Source organism: Salvelinus namaycush, chromosome 2, assembly GCF_016432855.1.
Source record: "Salvelinus namaycush isolate Seneca chromosome 2, SaNama_1.0, whole genome shotgun sequence".
NCBI classification, from domain to species: Eukaryota; Metazoa; Chordata; class Actinopteri; order Salmoniformes; family Salmonidae; genus Salvelinus; species Salvelinus namaycush.
Window position 1 is genome coordinate 80,447,491 of NC_052308.1, and position 22,743 is coordinate 80,470,233.

The 22,743-nt window shown below is 42.8% G+C and overlaps 2 protein-coding genes across 4 annotated transcripts in view; both read left to right on the plus strand.

Moving 5' to 3' along the window:
• The window catches only part of LOC120019911 (perforin-1-like), a 79,620-nt gene extending 57,141 nt beyond the window's left edge, over nucleotides 1-22,479 (plus strand). Inside the window, exons 4-7 of one of the 2 annotated variants that reach the window (XM_038963324.1) lie at nucleotides 15,284-15,500; nucleotides 16,900-17,211; nucleotides 18,275-18,450; nucleotides 21,583-22,476. In XM_038963324.1, the coding sequence (XP_038819252.1) occupies nucleotides 15,284-15,500; nucleotides 16,900-17,211; nucleotides 18,275-18,450; nucleotides 21,583-21,895 (1,018 nt within the window). In that variant the 3' untranslated portion in view covers nucleotides 21,896-22,476. Of the gene's footprint in view, nucleotides 1-15,283; nucleotides 15,501-16,899; nucleotides 17,212-18,274; nucleotides 18,451-21,582 lie in introns of both variants that reach the window. The other variant, XM_038963331.1, reaches the window with a different exon arrangement.
• On the plus strand, nucleotides 49-10,141 carry LOC120019939 (peptidyl-prolyl cis-trans isomerase NIMA-interacting 1-like). Of its 2 annotated transcripts, XM_038963353.1 has the most exons (5): nucleotides 54-443; nucleotides 1,559-1,621; nucleotides 4,033-4,167; nucleotides 7,258-7,368; nucleotides 9,928-10,137. In XM_038963353.1, exons 1-5 carry the CDS (start codon nucleotides 380-382, stop codon nucleotides 10,035-10,037), a joined length of 483 nt encoding a protein of 160 aa, XP_038819281.1. In that variant the 5' UTR covers nucleotides 54-379; the 3' UTR covers nucleotides 10,038-10,137. The 2 variants fall into 2 exon arrangements, with proteins under 2 accessions (XP_038819289.1, XP_038819281.1); XM_038963361.1 differs by lacking the exon at nucleotides 1,559-1,621 and having other exon boundaries at nucleotides 49-443; nucleotides 9,928-10,141.
• Nucleotides 22,480-22,743: the final 264 nt, after the last annotated feature.

Consider the following 22,743-nt stretch of genomic DNA (forward strand, 5'->3'; position numbering starts at 1 on the left):
TCATCTATGCCGTAAATCGACCAGAAATGCTGCGAATAGTTGCAATGAAATAACAAATGCGGTCAGATCAGTCTATAAGGGTATTTTACAGTAGATTAACGGAATAAACCGCCGAAATTACATCAACATGCCATTCGATTAAGCCAATGTAGTTTATCATGAGAAATAGGTCTAATGCAACAACAACAAAAAACACACATATGTAAAAGCAAATCTTCTAGAAAAGTGAAGAACATTCTAAACATGGCTCTTTGACACCTGGCGGACGGAAGGTGCAACAACAGAATCACCAGCAGACGGTTTTCCCTACAGCCGCATTCTACGAGCCACGAGAGGAAAAGAGGAGTGACTTGCACAGTTTTGAAAGCAAGCAGGGAAAATGGCAGACGCCGAGGACGAGAAGCTGCCGTCCGGGTGGGAAAAGCGGATGAGCCGCAGTTCGAGTAGGTAGAGAGCGTTAACTAGTTATATCATCCCAGTCCAGAACAATTTGTCGCTGGTGCACAAACCACTTGCATAGCAAACGATTGTACCGAACGAACCCAAATGCTAGCGTTAGCGGCTTAGCTAAATTACTTAGCTAGTTAGGTTGTTGCGTCGTTAGGTGGTGCCGCATGTTTATTTGTGAATTGTGTTTGATGGTTATTCGTTTGACTAGTGCGTGTATCAAAAGCTATCATCTGGTGTTGTTTAGTTGGCTAACGTTAGCCAGTCATTACCATCATGTCTAACCCAGCAAGCTAGCTAGCTAAACTAGCAACGGCGCATGCATGTTTTGACGAATGTTCAACTGCATTGGACAGTAACTTATTTCATTATCAAACTATTTTTAGGGACATGTGTATTGGAAGATAGACTATTGTATGGGGTGTCGTCATTGTATGGGGTGTCGTCATTCATATTCATTCATTTCACACCCAGCTCGCGAAGTAGCAGAAAATAACAAGGCCCATAACAATGACGTAATTTTGTCCCGCGTCTTGGGACCATTCCGACACCTGTGTTAGGATGGCAGGCGCCTGCCCAGTGAGCAGAAGTTAAATATCTATTTTCTCAACGCCTTCAGCACAATATCATTAAAAGTTGGTGAAGACGACTAACTGAGATTAGTTCTGTCCATTCCACGACTAAAGCAAGATGCTTTTTTCTGTATAGATTAATGCTTTTATCTGTGTAGATTTATTGCTTTTATCTGTGTAGTTTAATGCTTTTATCTGTGTAGATTAATGCTTTTATCTGTGTAGATTAATGCACATGAAGGAAAGGAAGCTTCAGTAGACTTTAGTTGTAGCATCGCCTCCCTCTTTCTCATCCCCCAAACCAACACCTCTCCTCTCTCTTCCCCTACTCCTGTCCTCTTTCTCCCTCTCCCTCCCCGTCCTTTCTCTCCCTCCCCTACCTCTTTCTTTCCCTCCCCCATCCTCTTTCTCTCCCTTCCCGTCCTCTTTCCCTCTCTCCCTCCCTTCTCCCCCACCCCCCCTCTCTTCCTCCCCCCTCTCTCCCACCCTCCTCCCCATCCTCTTTCTCCCTCCTCCCCCCATCCTCCTCCCTTTCCTAGGTAGAGTGTACTACTTTAACCACATCACCAATGCCAGCCAGTGGGAGCGTCCTGTGGGGTCAGGTAGGTCGCCCAGCAGCTAAGGGGATGGACCTGTAGCTGAAAGGTCACGTTAGAATCCCTGGTGGGGCACTGTAAAACTGATCTGGGGGGGTGCTGGCCCTTAACCCAACAACATGCTCTCCATCCAGGGGCGCTGCACTCTGGTTTGACCCTGTGCTGCTCTACTGTGTGTGAAGTGTGCTGCTCCTCTCTACTGTGTGTGACGTGTGCTGCTCCTCTCTACTGTGTGTGAAGTGTGCTGCTCCTCTCTACTGTGTGTGAAGTGTGCTGCTCCTCTCTACTGTGTGTGAAGTGTGCTGCTCCTCTCTACTGTGTGTGAAGTGTGCTGCTCCTCTCTACTGTGTGTGAAATGTGCTGCTCCTCTCTACTGTGTGTGAAGTGTGCTGCTCCTCTCTACTGTGTGTGACGTGTGCTGCTCCTCTCTACTGTGTGTGAAGTGTGCTGCTCCTCTCTACTGTGTGTGAAGTGTGCTACTCCTCTCTACTGTGTGTGAAGTGTGCTGCTCCTCTCTACTGTGTGTGAAGTGTGCTGCTCCTCTCTACTGTGTGTGAAGTGTGCTGCTCCTCTCTACTGTGTGTGAAGTGTGCTGCCCCTCTCTACTGTGTGTGAAGTGTGCTGCCCCTCTCTACTGTGTGTGAAGTGTGCTGCTCCTCTACTGTGTGTGAAGTGTGCTGCTCCTCTCTACTCTGGGTGAAGTGTGCCCCTCTCTACTCTGTGTGAAGTGTACTGCCCCTCTACTGTGTGTGAAGTGTGCTACTCCTCTCTACTGTGTGTGAAGTGTGCTACTCCTCTCTACTGTGTGTGAAGTGTGCCCCTCTACTGTGTGTGAAGTGTGCTGCTCCTCTACTGTGTGTGAATTGTGCTGCCCCTCTACTGTGTGTGAAGTGTGCTGCTCCTCTACTGTGTGTGAATTGTGCTGCCCCTCTCTACTGTGTGTGAAGTGTGCTGCCCCTCTCTACTGTGTGAAGTGTGCTGCTCCTCTCTACTGTGTGTGAAGTGTGCTGCTCCTCTCTACTGTGTGTGAAGTGTGCTGCTACTCTACTGTGTGTGAAGTGTGCTGCTCCTCTCTACTGTGTGTGACGTGTGCTGCTCCTCTACTGTGTGTGAAGTGTGCTGCTCCTCTCTACTGTGTGTGACGTGTGCTGCCCCTCTCTACTCTGTGTGACGTGTGCTCCTCTCTACTGTGTGTGAAGTGTGCCCCTCTCTACTGTGTGTGAAGTGTGCTGCCCCTCTCTACTGTGTGTGAAGTGTGCTGCTCCTCTCTACTGTGTGTGAAGTGTGCTGCCCCTCTCTACTGTGTGTGAAGTGTGCTGCCCCTCTCTACTGTGTGTGAAGTGTGCTGCTCCTCTCTACTGTGTGTGAAGTGTGCTGCCCCTCTACTGTGTGTGAAATGTGCTGCTCCTCTACTGTGTGTGAAGTGTGCTGCACCTCTACTGTGTGTGAAGTGTGCTGCACCTCTACTGTGTGTGAAGTGTGCTCCTCTCTACTGTGTGTGAAGTGTGCTGCTACTCTACTGTGTGTGAAGTGTGCTGCCCCTCTACTGTGTGTGAAGTGTGCTGCTCCTCTCTACTGTGTGTGAAGTGTGCTGCCCCTCTACTGTGTGTGAAGTGTGCTGCCCCTCTACTGTGTGTGAAGTGTGCTGCCCCTCTACTGTGTGTGAAGTGTGCTGCTCCTCTCTACTGTGTGTGAAGTGTGCTGCTCCTCTACTGTGTGTGAAGTGTGCTGCTCCTCTACTGTGTGTGAAGTGTGCTGCCCCTCTCTACTGTGTGTGAAGTGTGCTGCCCCTCTACTGTGTGTGAAATGTGCTGCTCCTCTACTGTGTGTGAAGTGTGCTGCACCTCTACTGTGTGTGAAGTGTGCTGCACCTCTACTGTGTGTGAAGTGTGCTCCTCTCTACTGTGTGTGAAGTGTGCTGCTACTCAACTGTGTGTGAAGTGTGCTGCCCCTCTACTGTGTGTGAAGTGTGCTGCTCCTCTCTACTGTGTGTGAAGTGTGCTGCCCCTCTACTGTGTGTGAAGTGTGCTGCCCCTCTACTGTGTGTGAAGTGTGCTGCCCCTCTACTGTGTGTGAAGTGTGCTGCCCCTCTACTGTGTGTGAAGTGTGCTGCTCCTCTCTACTGTGTGTGAAGTGTGCTGCTCCTCTACTGTGTGTGAAGTGTGCTGCTCCTCTACTGTGTGTGAAGTGTGCTGCTCCTCTCTACTGTGTGTGAAGTGTGCTGCTCCTCTACTGTGTGTGAAGTGTGCTGCTGTTTGGGGGGATGAGAAGAAGACTGTTTGTTGTAGCATCATATGCACAATGAAGTTGTATTGTTCGTGAGGGAAGTGGACAATAAATTGTTTTGTGTTGTAGGGGATGGGAGGGGACAATAAAGTTGTGACGGGAGGGGACAATAAAGTTGTATTGAATTGTAGGTGATGGGAGTGGCGAGCCAGACAAGGTGCGTTGTTCCCACCTCCTGGTGAAGCACAGCCAATCGCGTCGCCCGTCCTCCTGGAGGGAGGAGAACATCACACGCTCCAAAGACGAGGCCCTCGACCTCATACAGAGTGAGTAGCTAGGGAACGAGTTGGTGTGACAACATTTAATCAAACATTTGACTGTCTGTGTTGAGAGAGATGGTGTGAGACGGTTTGATAAACTATGTGCATTTTAAATCAGATGTTATTGGTCACATACACATGGTTAGTAGATGTTATTGGTCACATACACACGGTTAGTAGATGTTATTGGTCACATACACACGGTTAGCAGATGTTATTGGTCACATACACACGGTTAGCAGATGTTATTGGTCACATACACATGGTTAGTAGATGTTATTGGTCACATACACATGGTTATCAGATGTTATTGGTCACATACACACGGTTAGTAGATGTTAATGGTCACATACACATGGTTATCAGATGTTATTGGTCACATACACATGGTTATCAGATGTTATTGGTCACATACACATGGTTATCAGATGTTATTGGTCACATACACATGGTTATCAGATGTTATTGGTCACATACACATGGTTATCAGATGTTATTGGTCACATACACATGGTTATCAGATGTTAATGGTCACATACACATGGTTATCAGATGTTAATGGTCACATACACATGGTTATCAGATGTTAATGGTCACATACACATGGTTATCAGATGTTAATGGTCACATACACAGGGTTAGCAGATGTTATTGGTCACATACACATGGTTAGCAGATGTTATTGGTCACATACACATGGTTAGCAGATGTTATTGGTCACATACACATGGTTAGCAGATGTTATTGGTCACATAGCAGATGTTATTGGTCACATACACATGGTTAGCAGATGTTATTGGTCACATACACATGGTTAGCAGATGTTATTGGTCACATACACATGGTTAGCAGATGTTATTGGTCACATACACATGGTTAGCAGATGTTATTGGTCACATAGCAGATGTTATTGGTCACATACACATGGTTAGCAGATGTTATTGGTCACATACACATGGTTAGCAGATGTTATTGGTCACATACACATGGTTAGCAGATGTTATTGGTCACATACACATGGTTAGCAGATGTTATTGGTCACATAGCAGATGTTATTGGTCACATACACAGGGTTAGTAGATGTTATTGGTCACATACACAGGGTTAGTAGATGTTATTGGTCACATAGACACGGTTAGTAGATGTTATTGGTCACATAGACACGGTTAGTAGATGTTATTGGTCACATGCACATGGTTAGCAGATGTTAATGGTCACATACACATGGTTAGTAGATGTTATTGGTCACATACACATGGTTAGTAGATGTTATTGGTCACATACACATGGTTAGTAGATGTTATTGGTCACATACACATGGTTAGTAGATGTTATTGGTCACATACACAGTGTTCAGCAGATGTTATTGGTCACATACACAGGGTTAGCAGATGTTATTGGTCACATACACAGGGTTAGCAGATGTTATTGGTCATACACAGGGTTAGCAGATGTTATTGGTCACATACACATGGTTAGTAGATGTTATTGGTCACATACACAGTGTTCAGCAGATGTTATTGGTCACATACACAGGGTTAGCAGATGTTATTGGTCACATACACAGGGTTAGCAGATGTTATTGGTCATACACAGGGTTAGCAGATGTTATTGGTCACATACACAGGGTTAGCAGATGTTATTGGTCACATACACAGGGTTAGCAGATGTTATTGGTCACATACACAGGGTTAGCAGATGTTATTGGTCACATACACAGGGTTAGCAGATGTTATTGGTCACATGCACACGGTTAGCAGATGTTATTGTTCACATGCACACGGTTAGCAGATGTTATTGGTCACATACACACGGTTAGCAGATGTTATTGGTCACATACACATGGTTAGTAGATGTTATTGGTCACATACACACGGTTAGCAGATGTTATTGGTCACATACACAGGGTTAGCAGATGTTATTGGTCACATACACAGGGTTAGCAGATGTTATTGTGAGTGTAGCGAAATGCTTGTGCTTCTAGTTCCGACAGTGCAGTAGTATCTAACTAGTAATCTAACAATTCCCAACAATGACCTAATACACACAGATCTAAGTAAAGGAATGGAATAAGAATATATACATATAAATATATGTGCATGTATCTGTGTGTTGAGAGAGATGGTTTTGCAGTGTGTGTGTTAACATGTTGCACTGTGTGTGTTATTAACATGTTGCAGTGTGTGTGTTTGTTAACATGTTGCAGTGTGTGTGTTTGTTAACATGTTGCAGTGTGTGTGTTATTAACATGTTGCAGTGTGTGTTATTAACATGTTGCAGTGTGTGTGTTTGTTAACATGTTGCAGTGTGTGTGTTTGTTAACATGTTGCACTGTGTGTGTTATTAACATGTTGCAGTGTGTGTTATTAACATGTTGCACTGTGTGTGTTATTAACATGTTACAGAGTGTGTGTTATTAACATGTTGCAGTGTGTGTTATTAACATGTTGCACTGTGTGTGTTATTAACATGTTACAGAGTGTGTGTTATTAACATGTTGCAGTGTGTGTTATTAACATGTTGCACTGTGTGTGTTATTAACATGTTACAGAGTGTGTGTGTTATTAACATGTTGCAGTGTGTGTGTGTTATTAACATGTTGCAGTGTGTGTGTGTTATTAACATGTTGCAGTGTGTGTATGTGTGTTTAACATGTTACAGAGTGTGTGTTATTAACATGTTACAGAGTGTGTGTTATTAACATGTTACAGAGTGTGTGTTATTAACATGTTACAGAGTGTGTGTTATTAACATGTTACAGAGTGTGTATGTGTGTTTAACATGTTACAGTGTGTGTATGTGTGTTTAACATGTTACAGAGTGTGTGTTATTAACATGTTACAGAGTGTGTGTTATTAACATGTTACAGAGTGTGTGTTATTAACATGTTACAGAGTGTGTGTTATTAACATGTTACAGAGTGTGTGTTATTAACATGTTACAGAGTGTGTGTTATTAACATGTTACAGAGTGTGTGTGTTATTAACATGTTGCAGAGTGTGTGTGTGTGTTTAACATGTTGTTGTGTGTATGTGTGTGTGTTAACATGTTGCAGTGTAAGTGTTATATAACATGGTGTGTGTTAACATGTTGTAGAGTACATAGAGCAGATGCAGTCAGGAGAGGAGGAGTTTGAGGCTCTGGCCTCTCAGTTCAGTGACTGCAGCTCCGCACGCAACGGAGGAGACCTGGGACTGTTCGGCAGAGGTAACACACACGCACACACACACACACACACACGCGGTCAAATGGAAACTATACACATACACACACACACACACACACACGCGGTCAAATGGAAAATATACTATACACACACACACGCGGTCAAATGGAAAATATACTATACACACACACACACGTGGTCAAATGGAAAATATACTATACACACACACACACGCGCGGTCAAATGGAAAATATACTATACGCACACACACACACGCGGTCAAATGGAAAATATACTATACACACACACACACACACAGTCAAATGGAAAATATACTATACACACACACACACACACACACACACACACACACACACACACACGGTCAAATGGAAAATATACTATACACACACACACACACACACGGTCAAATGGAAAATATACTATACACACACACACACACGGTCAAATGGAAAATATTCTATACACACACACACTGTCAAATGGAAAATATACTATACACACACACACACACACACTGTCAAATGGAAAATATACTATACACACACACACACTGTCAAATGGAAAATATACTATACACACACACACACACACACTGTCAAATGGAAAATATACTATACACACACACACACACACACACGGTCAAATGGAAAATATACTATACACACACACACACACACACACACACACACACACACACACGGTCAAATGGAAAATATACTATACACACACACACACACGGTCAAATGGAAAATATACTATACACACACACACACACAGACACACACGGTCAGATGGAAAATATACTATACACACACACACACACACGGTCAAATGGAAAATATACTATACACACACACACACACGGTCAAATGGAAAATATACTATACACACACACACACACGGTCAAATGGAAAATATACTATACACACACACACACACGGTCAAATGGAAAATATACTATACACACACACACACACGGTCAAATGGAAAATATACTATACACACACACACACACGGTCAAATGGAAAATATACTATACACACACACACACGGTCAAATGGAAAATATACTATACACACACACACACGGTCAAATGGAAAATATACTATACACACACACACACACACACACACGGTCAAATGGAAAATATACTATACACACACACACACACACGGTCAAATGGAAAATATACTATACACACACACACACACACACACACACACACACACACGGTCAAATGGAAAATATACTATACACACACACACGGTCAAATGGAAAATATACTATACACACACACACACGGTCAAATGGAAAATATACTATACACACACACACGGTCAAATGGAAAATATACTATACACACACACACACGGTCAAATGGAAAATATACTATACACACACACACACACACACACACACACACGGTCAAATGGAAAATATACTATACACACACACACACACACACACACACACACACACGGTCAAATGGAAAATATACTACACACACACACACACGGTCAAATGGAAAATATACTATACACACACACACACGGTCAAATGGAAAATATACTATACACACACACACACACACGGTCAAATGGAAAATATACTATACACACACACACGGTCAAATGGAAAATATACTATACACACACACACACACAAGGTCAAATGGAAAATATACTATACACACACACACACACACACACACGGTCAAATGGAAAATATACTATACACACACACACACGGTCAAATGGAAAATATACTATACACACACACACGCGGTCAAATGGAAAATATACTATACACACACACACACACAAGGTCAAATGGAAAATATACTATACACACACACACACACACACACACACACACACACACACACACGGTCAAATGGAAAATATACTATACACACACACACACGGTCAAATGGAAAATATACTATACACACACACACACACACACGGTCAAATGGAAAATATACTATACACACACACACACACACACACACGGTCAAATGGAAAATATACTATACACACACACACACACACACACGGTCAAATGGAAAATATACTATACACACACACACACGGTCAAATGGAAAATATACTATACACACACACACACACACACACGGTCAAATGGAAAATATACTATACACACACACACACACGGTCAAATGGAAAATATACTATACACACACACACACACGGTCAAATGGAAAATATACTATACACACACACACACGGTCAAATGGAAAATATACTATACACACACACACACACACGGTCAAATGGAAAATATACTATACACACACACACACACGGTCAAATGGAAAATATACTATACACACACACACACACGGTCAAATGGAAAATATACTATACACACACACACACGGTCAAATGGAAAATATACTATACACACACACACACACACACACACACACACACACGGTCAAATGGAAAATATACTATCCAGTCTCACGCACAAGCATGCAATCACAGACCGGCACAAAGTCATGTTTTCCAGGTATTTCCTGTTTTAGTTGTGATAGAAGAGTTTGTGTGTTTCAGGTCAGATGCAGAAGCCGTTTGAGGATGCGTCCTTTGCTCTGAAGGTGGGAGACATGAGTGGTCCGGTGTTCACCGATTCTGGAGTTCACGTCATCCTCCGCACGGGATAGAGACAAACTCTGACCCCCTGAATACCCCTTGAATACCCCCATCTCCCCCTGAATACCCCCTGAGTACCCCCATCTCCCCCTGAATACCCCCATCTCCCCCTGAATACCCCTATCTCCCCCTGAATACCCCTTGAATACCCCCATCTCCCCCTGAATACCCCCATCGCCCCCTGAATACCCCCGTCGCCCCCTGAATACCCCCATCTCCCCCTGAATACCCCCGTCTCCCCCTGAATACCCCTGTCTCCCCCTGAATACCCCTGTCTCCCCCTGAATACCCCCGTCTCCCCCTGAATACCCCCGTCTCCCCCTGAATACCCCCGTCTCCCCCTGAATACCCCCGTCACCCCCTGAATACCCCCGTCACCCCCTGAATACCTCCTCCACCCCTCCTACCTCCCACCCCCCCTCTTGTCCTCCCTACTCCCCTTAGAAGCCATCCCTTCCACCTCAAATACCCCCCCCCCACCACCGTTCAAATACCCCCCCCCCCACCACCGTACACCATCAACACCCCTTATCCCTTGTACCTGTTGCCATGGCTACATCGTTGTGTGTGTGAAAATAAGAGCCCTGTAGGGACTGACTGACTGAGCGAACGAGTGTGTGTGTGTGTTCACATGGACCATTACCCCTCCTCCCCCTACTTTATAGTGTCCCCTCTCTGTTTGCCAAGGCATTATTCTCTCAGTGATAACATGTCAGATGGTTAGTGGTAGACCAGTGGCCCATACTCTCTCATAGGAGACCGACATGTAGAAGGCTGACTCATGGGATTATTTAAACGGCTACCAACATCCCTTAGGTGGTAAAATAGTCAGGGCACAGGCCACTGTCTGCCATGTTTGTAGTCTCCACCCCATTCCATTTACTGCTTCACTGTATCTCCTATGTTCCAAGGAACTACAATACCCAGTATGCATGTGGGGAAGGGTTTTTGTAAGCTTGAATCTGCTAAGAGGTACTTCATATGATCTGTTCATCTCCCACCATTAAAGGACTCTTATTTTGTAAACCTGTCTCTGGACTTTTATTTTGTTGGGTGTCTGTCTGATGCTGCTACTGTGTGTTCAGTTCAATAAACGTTGCATGACAGTTCAATAAACGTTGCATGACAGTTCAATAAACGTTGCATGACAGTTAATAAACGTTGCATGACAGTTAATAAACGTTGCATGACAGTTAATAAACGTTGCATAACAGTTAATAAACGTTGCATAACAGTTAATAAACGTTGCATAAGTTAATAAACGTTGCATGACAGTTAATAAACGTTGCATGACAGTTAATAAACGTTGCATGACAGTTAATAAACGTTGCATGACAGTTAATAAACGTTGCATGACAGTTAATAAACGTTGCATGACAGTTCAATAAACGTTGCATGGCAGTTCAATAAACGTTGCATGACAGTTTATAAACGTTGCATGACAAGTTTATAAACGTTGCATGACAAGTTTATAAACGTTGCATGACCGTTCAATAAACGTTGCATTACAGTTTGTATTAAACGGCCCATTTCCCCTAAACACTGATCACCGTCCTTTTAATGGCCTTTGAGATACTGTATGTTTGCTGCATTTGTGTTAGTGTGGTGAGGTGTGACCTGATTAATATGGGTGGTGAGGTGTGACCTGGTCAATATGGGTGGTGAGGTGTGACCTGATCAGTATGGGTGGTGAGGTGTGACCTGGTCAATATGGGTGGTGAGGTGTGACCTGATCAATATGAGTGGTGTGGTGTGACCTGATCAGTATGGGTGGTGAGGTGTGACCTGGTCAATATGGGTGGTGAGGTGTGACCTGATCAATATGGGTGGTGTGGTGTGACCTGACCAATATGGGTGAGGTGTGGTGTGACCTGACCAATATGGGGGGTGAGGTGTGACCTGACCAATATGGGGGGTGAGGTGTGACCTGGTCAATATGGGGGGTGAGGTGTGACCTGGTCAATATGGGGGGTGAGGTGTGACCTGTTTAATATGGGTGGTGAGGTGTGACCTGGTTAATATGGGGGGTGAGGTGTGACCTGTTTAATATGGGTGGTGAGGTGTGACCTGATTAATATGGGGGGTGAGGTTTGACCTGGTTAATATGGGGGGTGAGGTGTGACCTGTTTAATATGGGTGGTGAGGTGTGACCTGGTTAATATGGGGGGTGAGGTGTGACCTGTTTAATATGGGTGGTGAGGTGTGACCTGAGCTAGAGTTAGTTTTAGGGTTAGGAGCTAGAGTTAGGTTTAGGGTTAGGTGTAGGGTTAGGAGCTAGGGTTAGGTTTAGGGTTAGGAGCTAGGGTTAGGGTTAAGGTTAGGTTAGGTTTAGGGCTTAGGGAAAATCATGTATTTGTCATTTAATAATTTGTCATTTATTGCAGTTTTGAAATTCGTGTGAAATGTATTTCTAGGTTTGTGTTGAGGTGAGTTTAAACGCTTTCTCTCTTTGCCTTTCATTCTCCTCTCTCTCTCTCTCTCTCATACTCTGTCCTCCATTTTCTCTCTCTCTCTCCTCCCTCCCTCTAGTTTAGTCATGACCTTCCCAGCCCCTCCCCTCTTCTTCCTTCCTCTCCTCCTTCTCCTTTTTCACCTGGACTCCGCCCTCACCTGTCCTACTGCCAGCCAATCCCAGTGTGACTCCGCCCCCTTCGTCCCCGGTCACAACCTGGCAGGGGAGGGGTTTGACGTGGTGACCCTGAAACGTAAAGGGGCCTACCTGATCGACCTGAAGACCTACCTGTCCCCCAATAAAACCTGTACACTGTGTAGTAACCCCCTACAGGGGAACGAGCTGCAGAAAATACCCCTGTCTGTTGTAGACTGGAGGCCCTACAGCCACTGTACTGAGGATATCTCCAGCCACTCTCATGCCTCTGTCAGGTGAGTAGGATGGTTTCTGACTGCTTTGGAAAACGTTGTGTTTACTTGATGGAAATGTTCCTATTTGGACAGGAAACTCCTCTTCTCTTCTCTTCTCCTCTCCAATAACCTGGCAGAGGCTACTGCCAACGAGAACTCTAAAGACTGGAAGGTGGATCTGGATCTGGGTCTGGAGAATGGGGTATCTGTTGGCATAGAGATGGGAGGGTCACAGTCAGATATAACCAGATTTGCCAAGAAGAAGACCAGAGACAACCGCTACTCCTTCTTTTCGCAGATTCTCCGCTGCCGCCACTACAGGTAATAATAATAATAACAAAAAAAAAAAAAAAAAAATAACAATAATAATAATAACTAATGGTAGCCTGCCCTTACGAGTGGTAAATCATTGGAAATCAATAATTTGATTCAATGCAATTCCCCCCTCCTACAAATCAGCAATGTTTTTATCTGCTCTATAGTAATTTTCTCAACTCCGGAGCATTTAAAAAAACTCTCTTTCCTGTGTTGTCATGGCACCTGCTTTCTCTCTCAATGTTGTGATAGGCCTACCATGATCCCGTGTTATCCATACATGTTTAAAACAGGAAAAGCTCCAGAAGATCTTTCTCCGCTGTGCCACTGCACCAGCCCATGACTTGGTCTCATTGAACATTGTGTAATGGCGTCACGCAATAGAAAACATTTGTAGTAATATTATGAAGTCGATCACAGTGCGATTGAGATGGTATGATTCAATAAATAAGTTGTTTCATCTGACATGAATGCATGATAAATATATGGTGATGTGCAACACCTAAACCAGTGGTTGACAATTAGGCTATTGTTGCTAGAATTTTACTGTCAAAATAGGACTCCAGAATTGCAGGTTTATTTTGATTGATAGTGATTCATTTGCTGACATCGATTTTGTGTACAAATATCACATTGGCTAATTCACTTGGGGCTAATCACCATCTGAGGAAGTGGAAACTCAAAACCCATTCGCTAGATCAATAAATGTCAGTTCCTGCTAGTTACCCTTGTAATTCATTAATACTAGTTACCCTTGTAATTCATTAATACTAGTTACCCTTGTAATTCATTAATACTAGTTACCCTTGTAATTCATTAATACTAGCCCAAATGATCTAGTGGCCCTCATGGGTGATAAACTTTGCTGTCTGTCTCTCTGGCATTTGCAACATTGTTTCAATATTGAAATTCGATCTCCAGCTGTCCCATAGTAATGAATGTGTCGAGTCCGGAGCTTTTCTCAGCCAGTGGAAATCATGAATCAGCTGGAATCATTTTTATTGGATATTTACAGAGAAATATCAATAGAAAACAACTAAAACGAAGTTAAATGCAGCTAATTTGAGTCGATTGTTGAATATTAATATTACTATTGTGACGCATAATTGCCATGGTAATTTGGAAAGTCAATGAGCATTATGGGTAATGTAGTCATTCTACAAATTCTAAATTGACCTAGAAATGCTTCCATCATTTACATTGTGACACCATGGTATCCTAGGGATACAGGACATTACAAAACACAAAAACTAGGAAAATAAACCGAACACATGGAATATTCAATACATTAGGAACACCTTTTCTTTCCATGACTGACCAGGTGAATACAGGTGAAAGTTATGATCCCTTGTTGATGTGACTTGTTAAATCCACTTCAATCAGTGTATATGAAGGGGAGGAGACAGGTAAAGGAAGGATTTTTAAGCCTTGAGACAATTGAGACATGGATTGTGTATGTTTACCATTCAGGCAAGTAGGTACCATGCGCACCGGTTTGTGTCAAGAACTGCAACACTGCTGGGTTTTTCACTCTCAACAGTTTTCTGTGTGTATCAAAAAATGGTCCACCACCCAAAGGACATACAGCCAAACGGACATGCCTGTAGGAGGCATTGGAGTCAACATGGGCCAGCGTCCCTGTGGAACGCTTTCGACACCTTGTAGAGTCCATACCCCGACAAACTGAGGCTGTTCTGAGGTCAAAGAGGGGTGCAACTCAATATTAGGAAGGTGGAACACCTTGTTGTGTTTTGTACACTCACTGTAAAGTTGACAGGACCATGTAAGAGGACGACACGCTTCTTTTAAACCTAAAATTAAATAAATCGGTGCAAAATTGTAGGAGGAGATCCACCCGCAACTTAGAAGGCTTACAGTATTATAATATATAAATAACTAGAAGGGTCATTTTCCTGAATGAAAAAGAACAAAGAACTGGGCATAAGCCTGTGGAAACGCAGTCTAAGTAGCCAGAGAATCTGAAGTCAGATCGACAGTCTGCAACATACTAGACTCCAACTTGGAATGCCTTCTTGATTGATTGATTGATTGATTGATTGAACACTCTCCTGTGTTCCAGTTATCGCACGCCAAACACTCCAACTCTCAGCGATGAGTTCCGTAAGGACATTGATCGTCTGGACTCATACTCTGAGACCTCTAAGGCCCAGTACCGCCGGCTCATAGACACCTATGGGACTCACTACATCCGCCAGGTTGACCTGGGAGGCCGGCTGACGATGACCACAGCAATACGCACCTGTCAGGCTTCACACAGTGGCCTCTCTACAAACCAGGTCCTCAATAATTTTTTATATTTAGAGTGTTTTGGAAATGACGCCATTTTAGCGCCTTTAAGCATTCCATTTCTCCATCCATGACAAGTATTTGGATTGTAATTATATGCATTGGTTCAGTTACATAGCATTGGTTCAGTTAAATAGCATTGGTTCAGTTAAATAGCATTGGTTCAGTTAAATAGCATTGGTTCAGTTACATAGCATTGGTTCAGTTATCAGTTACATAGCATTGGTTCAGTTATCAGTTACATAGCATTGGTTCAGTTACATAGCATTGGTTCAGTTGGTTCAGTTACATAGCATTGGTTCAGTTACATAGCATTGGTTCAGTTACATAGCATTGGTTCAGTTGGTTCAGTTACATAGCATTGGTTCAGTTACATAGCATTGGTTCAGTTACATAGCATTGGTTCAGTTACGTAGCATTGGTTCAGTTACATAGCATTGGTTCAGTTACATAGCATTGGTTCAGTTACGTAGCATCGGTTCAGTTACGTAGCATTGGTTCAGTTACGTAGCATCGGTTCAGTTACGTAGCATTGGTTCAGTTGGTTCAGTTACATAGCGTTGGTTCTGTTACATAGCGTTGGTTCAGTTACATAGCGTTGGTTCAGTTACATAGCGTTGGTTCAGTTACATAGCATTGGTTCAGTTACATAGCATTGGTTCAGTTACATAGCATTGGTTCAGTTACATAGCATTGGTTCAGTTACGTAGCGTTGGTTCAGTTACATAGCGTTGGTTCAGTTACATAGCATTGGTTCTGTTACATAGCGTTGGTTCTGTTACATAGCGTTGGTTCAGTTACATAGCGTTGGTTCAGTTACGTAGCATTGGTTCAGTTACGTAGCGTCGGTTCAGTTACGTAGCGTCGGTTCAGTTACATAGCGTCGGTTCAGTTACATAGCGTCGGTTCAGTTACATAGCATTGGTTCTGTTACATAGCGTTGGTTCTGTTACATAGCGTTGGTTCTGTTACATAGCGTTGGTTCAGTTACATAGCGTTGGTTCAGTTACATAGCATTGGTTCAGTTACATAGCATTGGTTCAGTTACATAGCATTGGTTCAGTTACATAGCATTGGTTCAGTTACATAGCATTGGTTCAGTTACATAGCATTGGTTCAGTTACATAGCATTGGTTCAGTTACATAGCATTGGTTCAGTTACATAGCATTGGTTCAGTTACATAGCATTGGTTCAGTTACATAGCATTGGTTCAGTTACATAGCATTGGTTCAGTTACATAGCATTGGTTCAGTTTCATAGCATTGGTTCAGTTTCATAGCATTGGTTCAGTTTCATAGCATTGGTTCAGTTTCATAGCATTGGTTCAGTTTCATAGCATTGGTTCAGTTACATAGCATTGGTTAACATTCAGAACATCACTTCCTCAGGTGGAATCCTGCTTGTCCACAGGTCTTGATGTGGGCCTGGGGAGAAGTAAAGTTTCCCCTAGCGTCCAAAGTTGCTCCAAAGTTCTGGACAACCGTGACTCGAAGACCTCCGACAGCTCTAGCTTCCTCAGCCACCACACCAAGGTGGTGGGAGGCTCCGGTTGGCTGGGGGAGCTGTCACTCAACCGTAATGACTCAGTGGGGTTCCGTAGTTGGATGAGCACCCTGAAGGACCGCCCTGACGCCATCTCCTATTCTCTGAGGCCTCTGCACCTGCTCATACGCGACAAGAGGGTCCGGGAGAGAGTGAAGGTGATCTTTTGTTGTTGATATACAGTACTAGTCAAAAGTTTGGACACACCTACTCATTCCAGGGTTTTTCTTTATTTTTAATATTTTCTACATTGTAGAATAATAGTGAAGACATCAAAACTATGAAATAACACATATGGAGTCATGTGGTAACCAAAGAAGTATTAAACATATCCAAATATATTTGAAATTCTTCAATATAGCCACCCTTTGCCTTGATGACAGCTTTGCACACTCTTGGCATTCTCTCAACCAGCTTCACCTGGAATGCTTTTCCAATAGTCTTGAAGGAGTTCCCACATATGCTGAGCACTTGTTGGCTGCTTTTCCTTCACTCTGTGGTCCAGCTCATCCCAAACCATCTCAATTGGGTTGAGGTTGGGTGATTGTGGAGGCCAGGTCATCTGATGCAGCACTCCATCACTCTCCTTCATGGTCAAATAGCCCTTATACAGCCTGGAGGTGTGTTATGTCATTGTCCTGTTGAAAAACAAATGATAGTCCCACTAAACGCAAACCTGATGGGATGGTGTTTCGCTGCAGAATGCTGTGGTAGCCATGTTGGTTAAGTGTGTCTTGAATTCTAAATAAATCACGATTCCATATGTGTTATTTCATAGTTTTGATGTCTTGACTATTATCATTCATTGTAGAAAATAGTAAAAAATAAAGAAGAACCGTTGAATGAGTAGGTGTGTCCAAACTTTTGACTGGTACTGTACATGATGTACATCAAGGCTAATCTATTATGTTTTGTTATATTCTATTCTGTTATATTCTGTTCTGATATTCTGTTCTATTCTGTTATATGCTGTTCTATTCTATTGTGTTCTGTTCTTTTATATTATTTTCTGTTATATTCTATTCAGTGCTGTTCTGTTCTATTGTGTTCTATTGTGTTCTATTGTGTTCTGTTCTAATTTGTTTTCTTCTGTTCTATTTTGTTTTGTTCTGTTCTAGAGATTGGAGATTCTTGTCATAGACTACATGAATAAAACCTAAAATGGGGTTGTTATATGTTATATGTCAATTAATATGTTAACATTTTGTTCAAAATACAAAGGAGGCTGTCCTAGAGTACCTGAAGGAGAATGCCCTCCCAAAGAGCACCGGAGAACTGTCCTGTGGGAGCCGTGACCCAAACTGCTGCCTCAAAGAGTCCTCGAAGGGAATACTGGAAGTGACGGTGGACAAAGCCTGGGGTCTGGCAGGAGACTGGTTTTCTGGTGTCACTCATTCGTAGGTTATGTTACTGTGCCTTAGCCAGCACATTTGTCAACTAACTAATCATCAAGCCCTTGAGTGGCTGAATCAGGTGTGACAGTGTTGGCCTGGATTAAAGGTGTGGCTGAATCAGGTGTGAGAGTGTTGGGCTGGATTAAAGGTGTGGCTGAATCAGGTGTGAGAGTGTTGGGCTGGATTAAAGGTGTGGCTGAATCAGGTGTGTAAATCTTTTGACTGGATTAAAGGTGTGGCTGAATCAGGTGTGAGAGTGGATTAAAGGTGTGGCTGAATCAGGTGTGAGAGTGTTGGGCTGGATTAAAGGTGTGGCTGAATCAGGTGTGAGAGTGTTGGACTGGATTAAAGGTGTGGCTGAATCAGGGGTGAGAGTGTTGGACTGGATTAAAGGTGTGGCTGAATCAGGGGTGAGAGTGTTGTATTGGTGTGAAGATCTAAATGTCATGCTTTTCCCTATACTACGCTCCTTTATACACTATGTAGAGAATAATGTGCCATTTAGGACTCACCCCAGCTGGGGTGGCCCCAGGATTGAGATGCATCCAGCTGCAGATCCGTAGCCTGTCACTAAAAGTGTCCCCTCACTAAAACCATAGTTGGGGTCAATTCAAATTGAAGTCAGTCAATGCAGGAAGTAAACTGAAAAAGGCCATCTACTTTCAATGGTTTCTCAATAAACCGGAAAGGACAAACAAATGTTGTCAAAAATGCATTTATTTTTTAATTTTTTTATGACCAATCCTTACTAAAACCCTGACCCTCACCGTCTACTGGCCGTGGCAAACACAGGAAAGGAAGCTAGGAAAGGAAAGAGAGCTAGAAAAAGAGGAAAGGAAGAGAAGAGAGTTGTATGTGGCTGGGATTCACCACAACAAGTAGATGATGATAGCATTAGCTAGTTTTATTGACAGGCCACTTTTAGTGACAGGCTAGTTTTAGTGACAGGCTAGTTTTAGTGACAGGCCACTTTTAGTGACAGGCTAGTTTTATTGACAGGCAACTTTTAGTGACAGGCTAGTTTTAGTGACAGGCCACTTTTAGTGACAGGACACTTTTAGTGACAGGACACTTTTAGTGACAGGCTAGTTTTAGTGACAAGCTAGTTTTAGTGACAGGCCAGTTTTAGTGACAGGCCACTTTTAGTGACAGGCTAGTTTTATTGACAGGCCACTTTTAGTGACAGGCTAGTTTTAGTGACAGGCTAGTTTTAGTGACAGGCCAGTTTTATGGCAGGCAACTTTTAGTAACAGGCTAGTTTTAGTGACAGGCCACTTTTAGTGACAAGCCACTTTTAGTGACAGGCTAGTTTTATTGACAGGCCACTTTTAGTGACAGGCTAGTTTTAGTGACAGGCTAGTTTTAGTGACAGGCCAGTTTTATGGCAGGCAACTTTTAGTAACAGGCTAGTTTTAGTGACAGGCCACTTTTAGTGACAGGCCACTTTTAGTGACAGGCTAGTTTTATTGACAGGCCACTTTTAGTGACAGGCCACTTTTAGTGACAGGCTAGTTTTAGTGACAGGCCACTTTTAGTAACAGGCTAGTTTTAGTGACAGGCTAGTTTTAGTGACAGGCCATTTTTATGGCAGGCAACTTTTAGTAACAGGCTAGTTTTAGTGACAGGCCACTTTTATCGTAGGTCACTTTTAGTGACAGGCCACTTTTAGTGACAGGCCACTTTTAGTGACAGGCTAGTTTTAGTGACAGGCCACTTTTAGTGACAGGCCACTTTTGGTGACAGGCTAGTTTTATTGACAGTCCACTTTTATGGCAGTGCACTTTTAGTGACAGGCTAATTTTAGTTACAGGCCATTTTTAGTGACAGGCTAATTTTAGTCACAGGCCACTTTTAGTGACAGGACACCTTTATGACAGGCTAGTTTTAGTGACAGGCCACTTTTAGTAACAGGCTAGTTTTAGTGACAGGCTAGTTTTAGTGACAGGCCACTTTTAGTAACAGGCTAGTTTTAGTGACAGGCTAGTTTTAGTGACAGGCCACTTTTAGTAACAGGCTAGTTTTAGTGACAGGCCACTTTTAGTGACAGGACACCTTTATGACAGGCTAGTTTTAGTGACAGGCCACTTTTAGTAACAGGCTAGTTTTAGTGACAGGACACTTTTAGTAACAGGCTAGTTTTAGTGACAGGACACTTTTAGTAACAGGCTAGTTTTAGTGACAGGCCACTTTTAGTGACAGGCCACTTTTAGTAACAGGCTAGTTTTAGTGACAGGCCACTTTTAGTAACAGGCTAGTTTTAGTGACAGGCTAGTTTTAGTGACAGGCCACTTTTAGTAACAGGCTAGTTTTAGTGACAGGACACTTTTAGTGACAGGCCAGTTTCTGCAGTTCTCCAGCCTGATCCTGTAGCCAGGAGCTACAGTTTATAAGGTCGGACCACCCTCTTGTGGCATGTCATGGTAATTGAAAAGTAATTAAAAGGATTGGCCCCTTTTTTTTAATTTTCGCCTAAAATGACATACCCAAATCTAACTGCCTGTAGCAAGGATATGCATATTCGTTTTGAAAGGAAACACTTTGAAGTTTGTGGAAATGTGAAAGGAATGTAGGAGAATATAACACAATAGATCTGGTAAAAGATAATACAAAGAAAAAAATAAGTTTTTTAAATATTTTTTTGTACCATCATGTTTGAAATGCAAGAGAAAGGCCACAATGTATTATTCCAGCCCAGGTGCAATTTAGATGGCCACTAGATGGCAGAAGTGTATGTGCAAAGTTTTAGACTGATCCAATTAACCATTGCATTTCTGTTCAAAATGTTGTATCAAGACTGCCCAAATGTGCCTAATTTGTTTATTAATAACTTTTCACGTTCAAAACTGTCCACTCTCCTCAAAAAATAGCATGGTATTATTTCACTGTAATAGCTACTGTAAATTGGACAGTGCAGTTAGATTAACAAGAAATTAAGCTTTCTGACAATATCAGACATGTCTATGTCCAGGGAAATGTTCTTGTTACTTACATTCTCATGCTAATCGCATTAGCCTACGTTAGCTCAACCGTCCCGCAGGGGACTCACCAATCCTGAAGAAGTTTTAATTACCCAGAGCAATCCCCTGTATTTCTCTCCATTTTGGTTCCAACTCCCCATTTCTCTACTTGCTACAGGTATGCTGTGGTCCAATACGGCACATCTCCGCCCAAACAAACCCCTGTGATCAATTCTTACAATCCTGTGTGGAACACTGCCTTTAACATGGGGCGCGTGGACACAAACCAGGCGCTAAAGGTGGAGGCCTGGGATCAAGACATGATCAGCGATGACCTACTGGGTGGCTGTACCATCGTCCTCCAGCAGGGGACACACAGAGAGGAGTGTGGGGCCAGCTGGGGAGGCATCCAATTCACCTACAGTCTCACTTGTGACCCACACCTGACCGGGGACCAGTGTGAAACCTACACGCCTTCCACCTCTGGGTAGTGACACCTGGATAGGGCATTGAGCTCATTGGCTCCTTGGTTTGACGTAGACTCCTGTAGTATGGAATAGTCTCGGTACTGTCTCTACTCTTTAGGCTACAGTACTCTTTAGGCTACAGTAAGAGTCTGCATCTCTTCTCTAGCTTTTCTAGCCACAGTTCAGCTCTATGGTCATTCATTTACATCTCTTCATGTCTTCATCTGTCATGTATAATCAGGTGGTATATAGGATTCAACTGACTCTGTCATTCAACTAAATAGGGACTATACTGTTGATTGATATTCTGTATATCATTCAACTAAATAGGTAATCTATCGTTGTTGATATTCTGTATGTCATTCAACTAAATAGGTACTATACTGTTGATATTCTGTATATCATTCAACTAAATAGGTACTCTATCGGTGTTGATATTCTGTATATCATTCAACTAAATAGGTACTCTATCGTTGTTGATATTCTGTATGTCATTCAACTAAATAGGTACTATACTGTTGATATTCTGTATGTCATATAGTTTCAAGGGAGAGGTTTTCTGCATGTTTCAGGGCTTTCTCTCTTTTTAATAAATAAAACAATAACGCTTGATTATTCAAACCAACGCTTGTGTGTGACCTAAACTGATTTAATTTTACATGACTAGTACCTCACATTGAAACCTCGAGCTACCAATATATTTTACATGCCTAGTACCTCACATTGAAACCTCGATCTACCAATATATTTTACATGACTAGTACCTCACATTGAAACCTCGAGCTACCAATATATTTTACATGCCTAGTACCTCACATTGAAACCTCAAACTACCAATATATTTTACATGCCTAGTACCTCACATTGAAACC

What these genes read in the sequence shown, in the direction of transcription:
- LOC120019939 (XM_038963353.1), top strand. Translation starts at nt 380, where the DNA reads ATGGCAGACGCCGAGGACGAGAAGCTGCCGTCCGGGTGGGAAAAGCGG. An exon ending in GGAGCGTCCTGTGGGGTCAG is followed by an intron (nt 1,622 to 4,032) that starts GTAGGTCGCCCA and finishes ATTGAATTGTAG; the next exon opens with GTGATGGGAGTGGCGAGCCA. An exon ending in GGCCCTCGACCTCATACAGA is followed by an intron (nt 4,168 to 7,257) that starts GTGAGTAGCTAG and finishes AACATGTTGTAG; the next exon opens with AGTACATAGAGCAGATGCAG.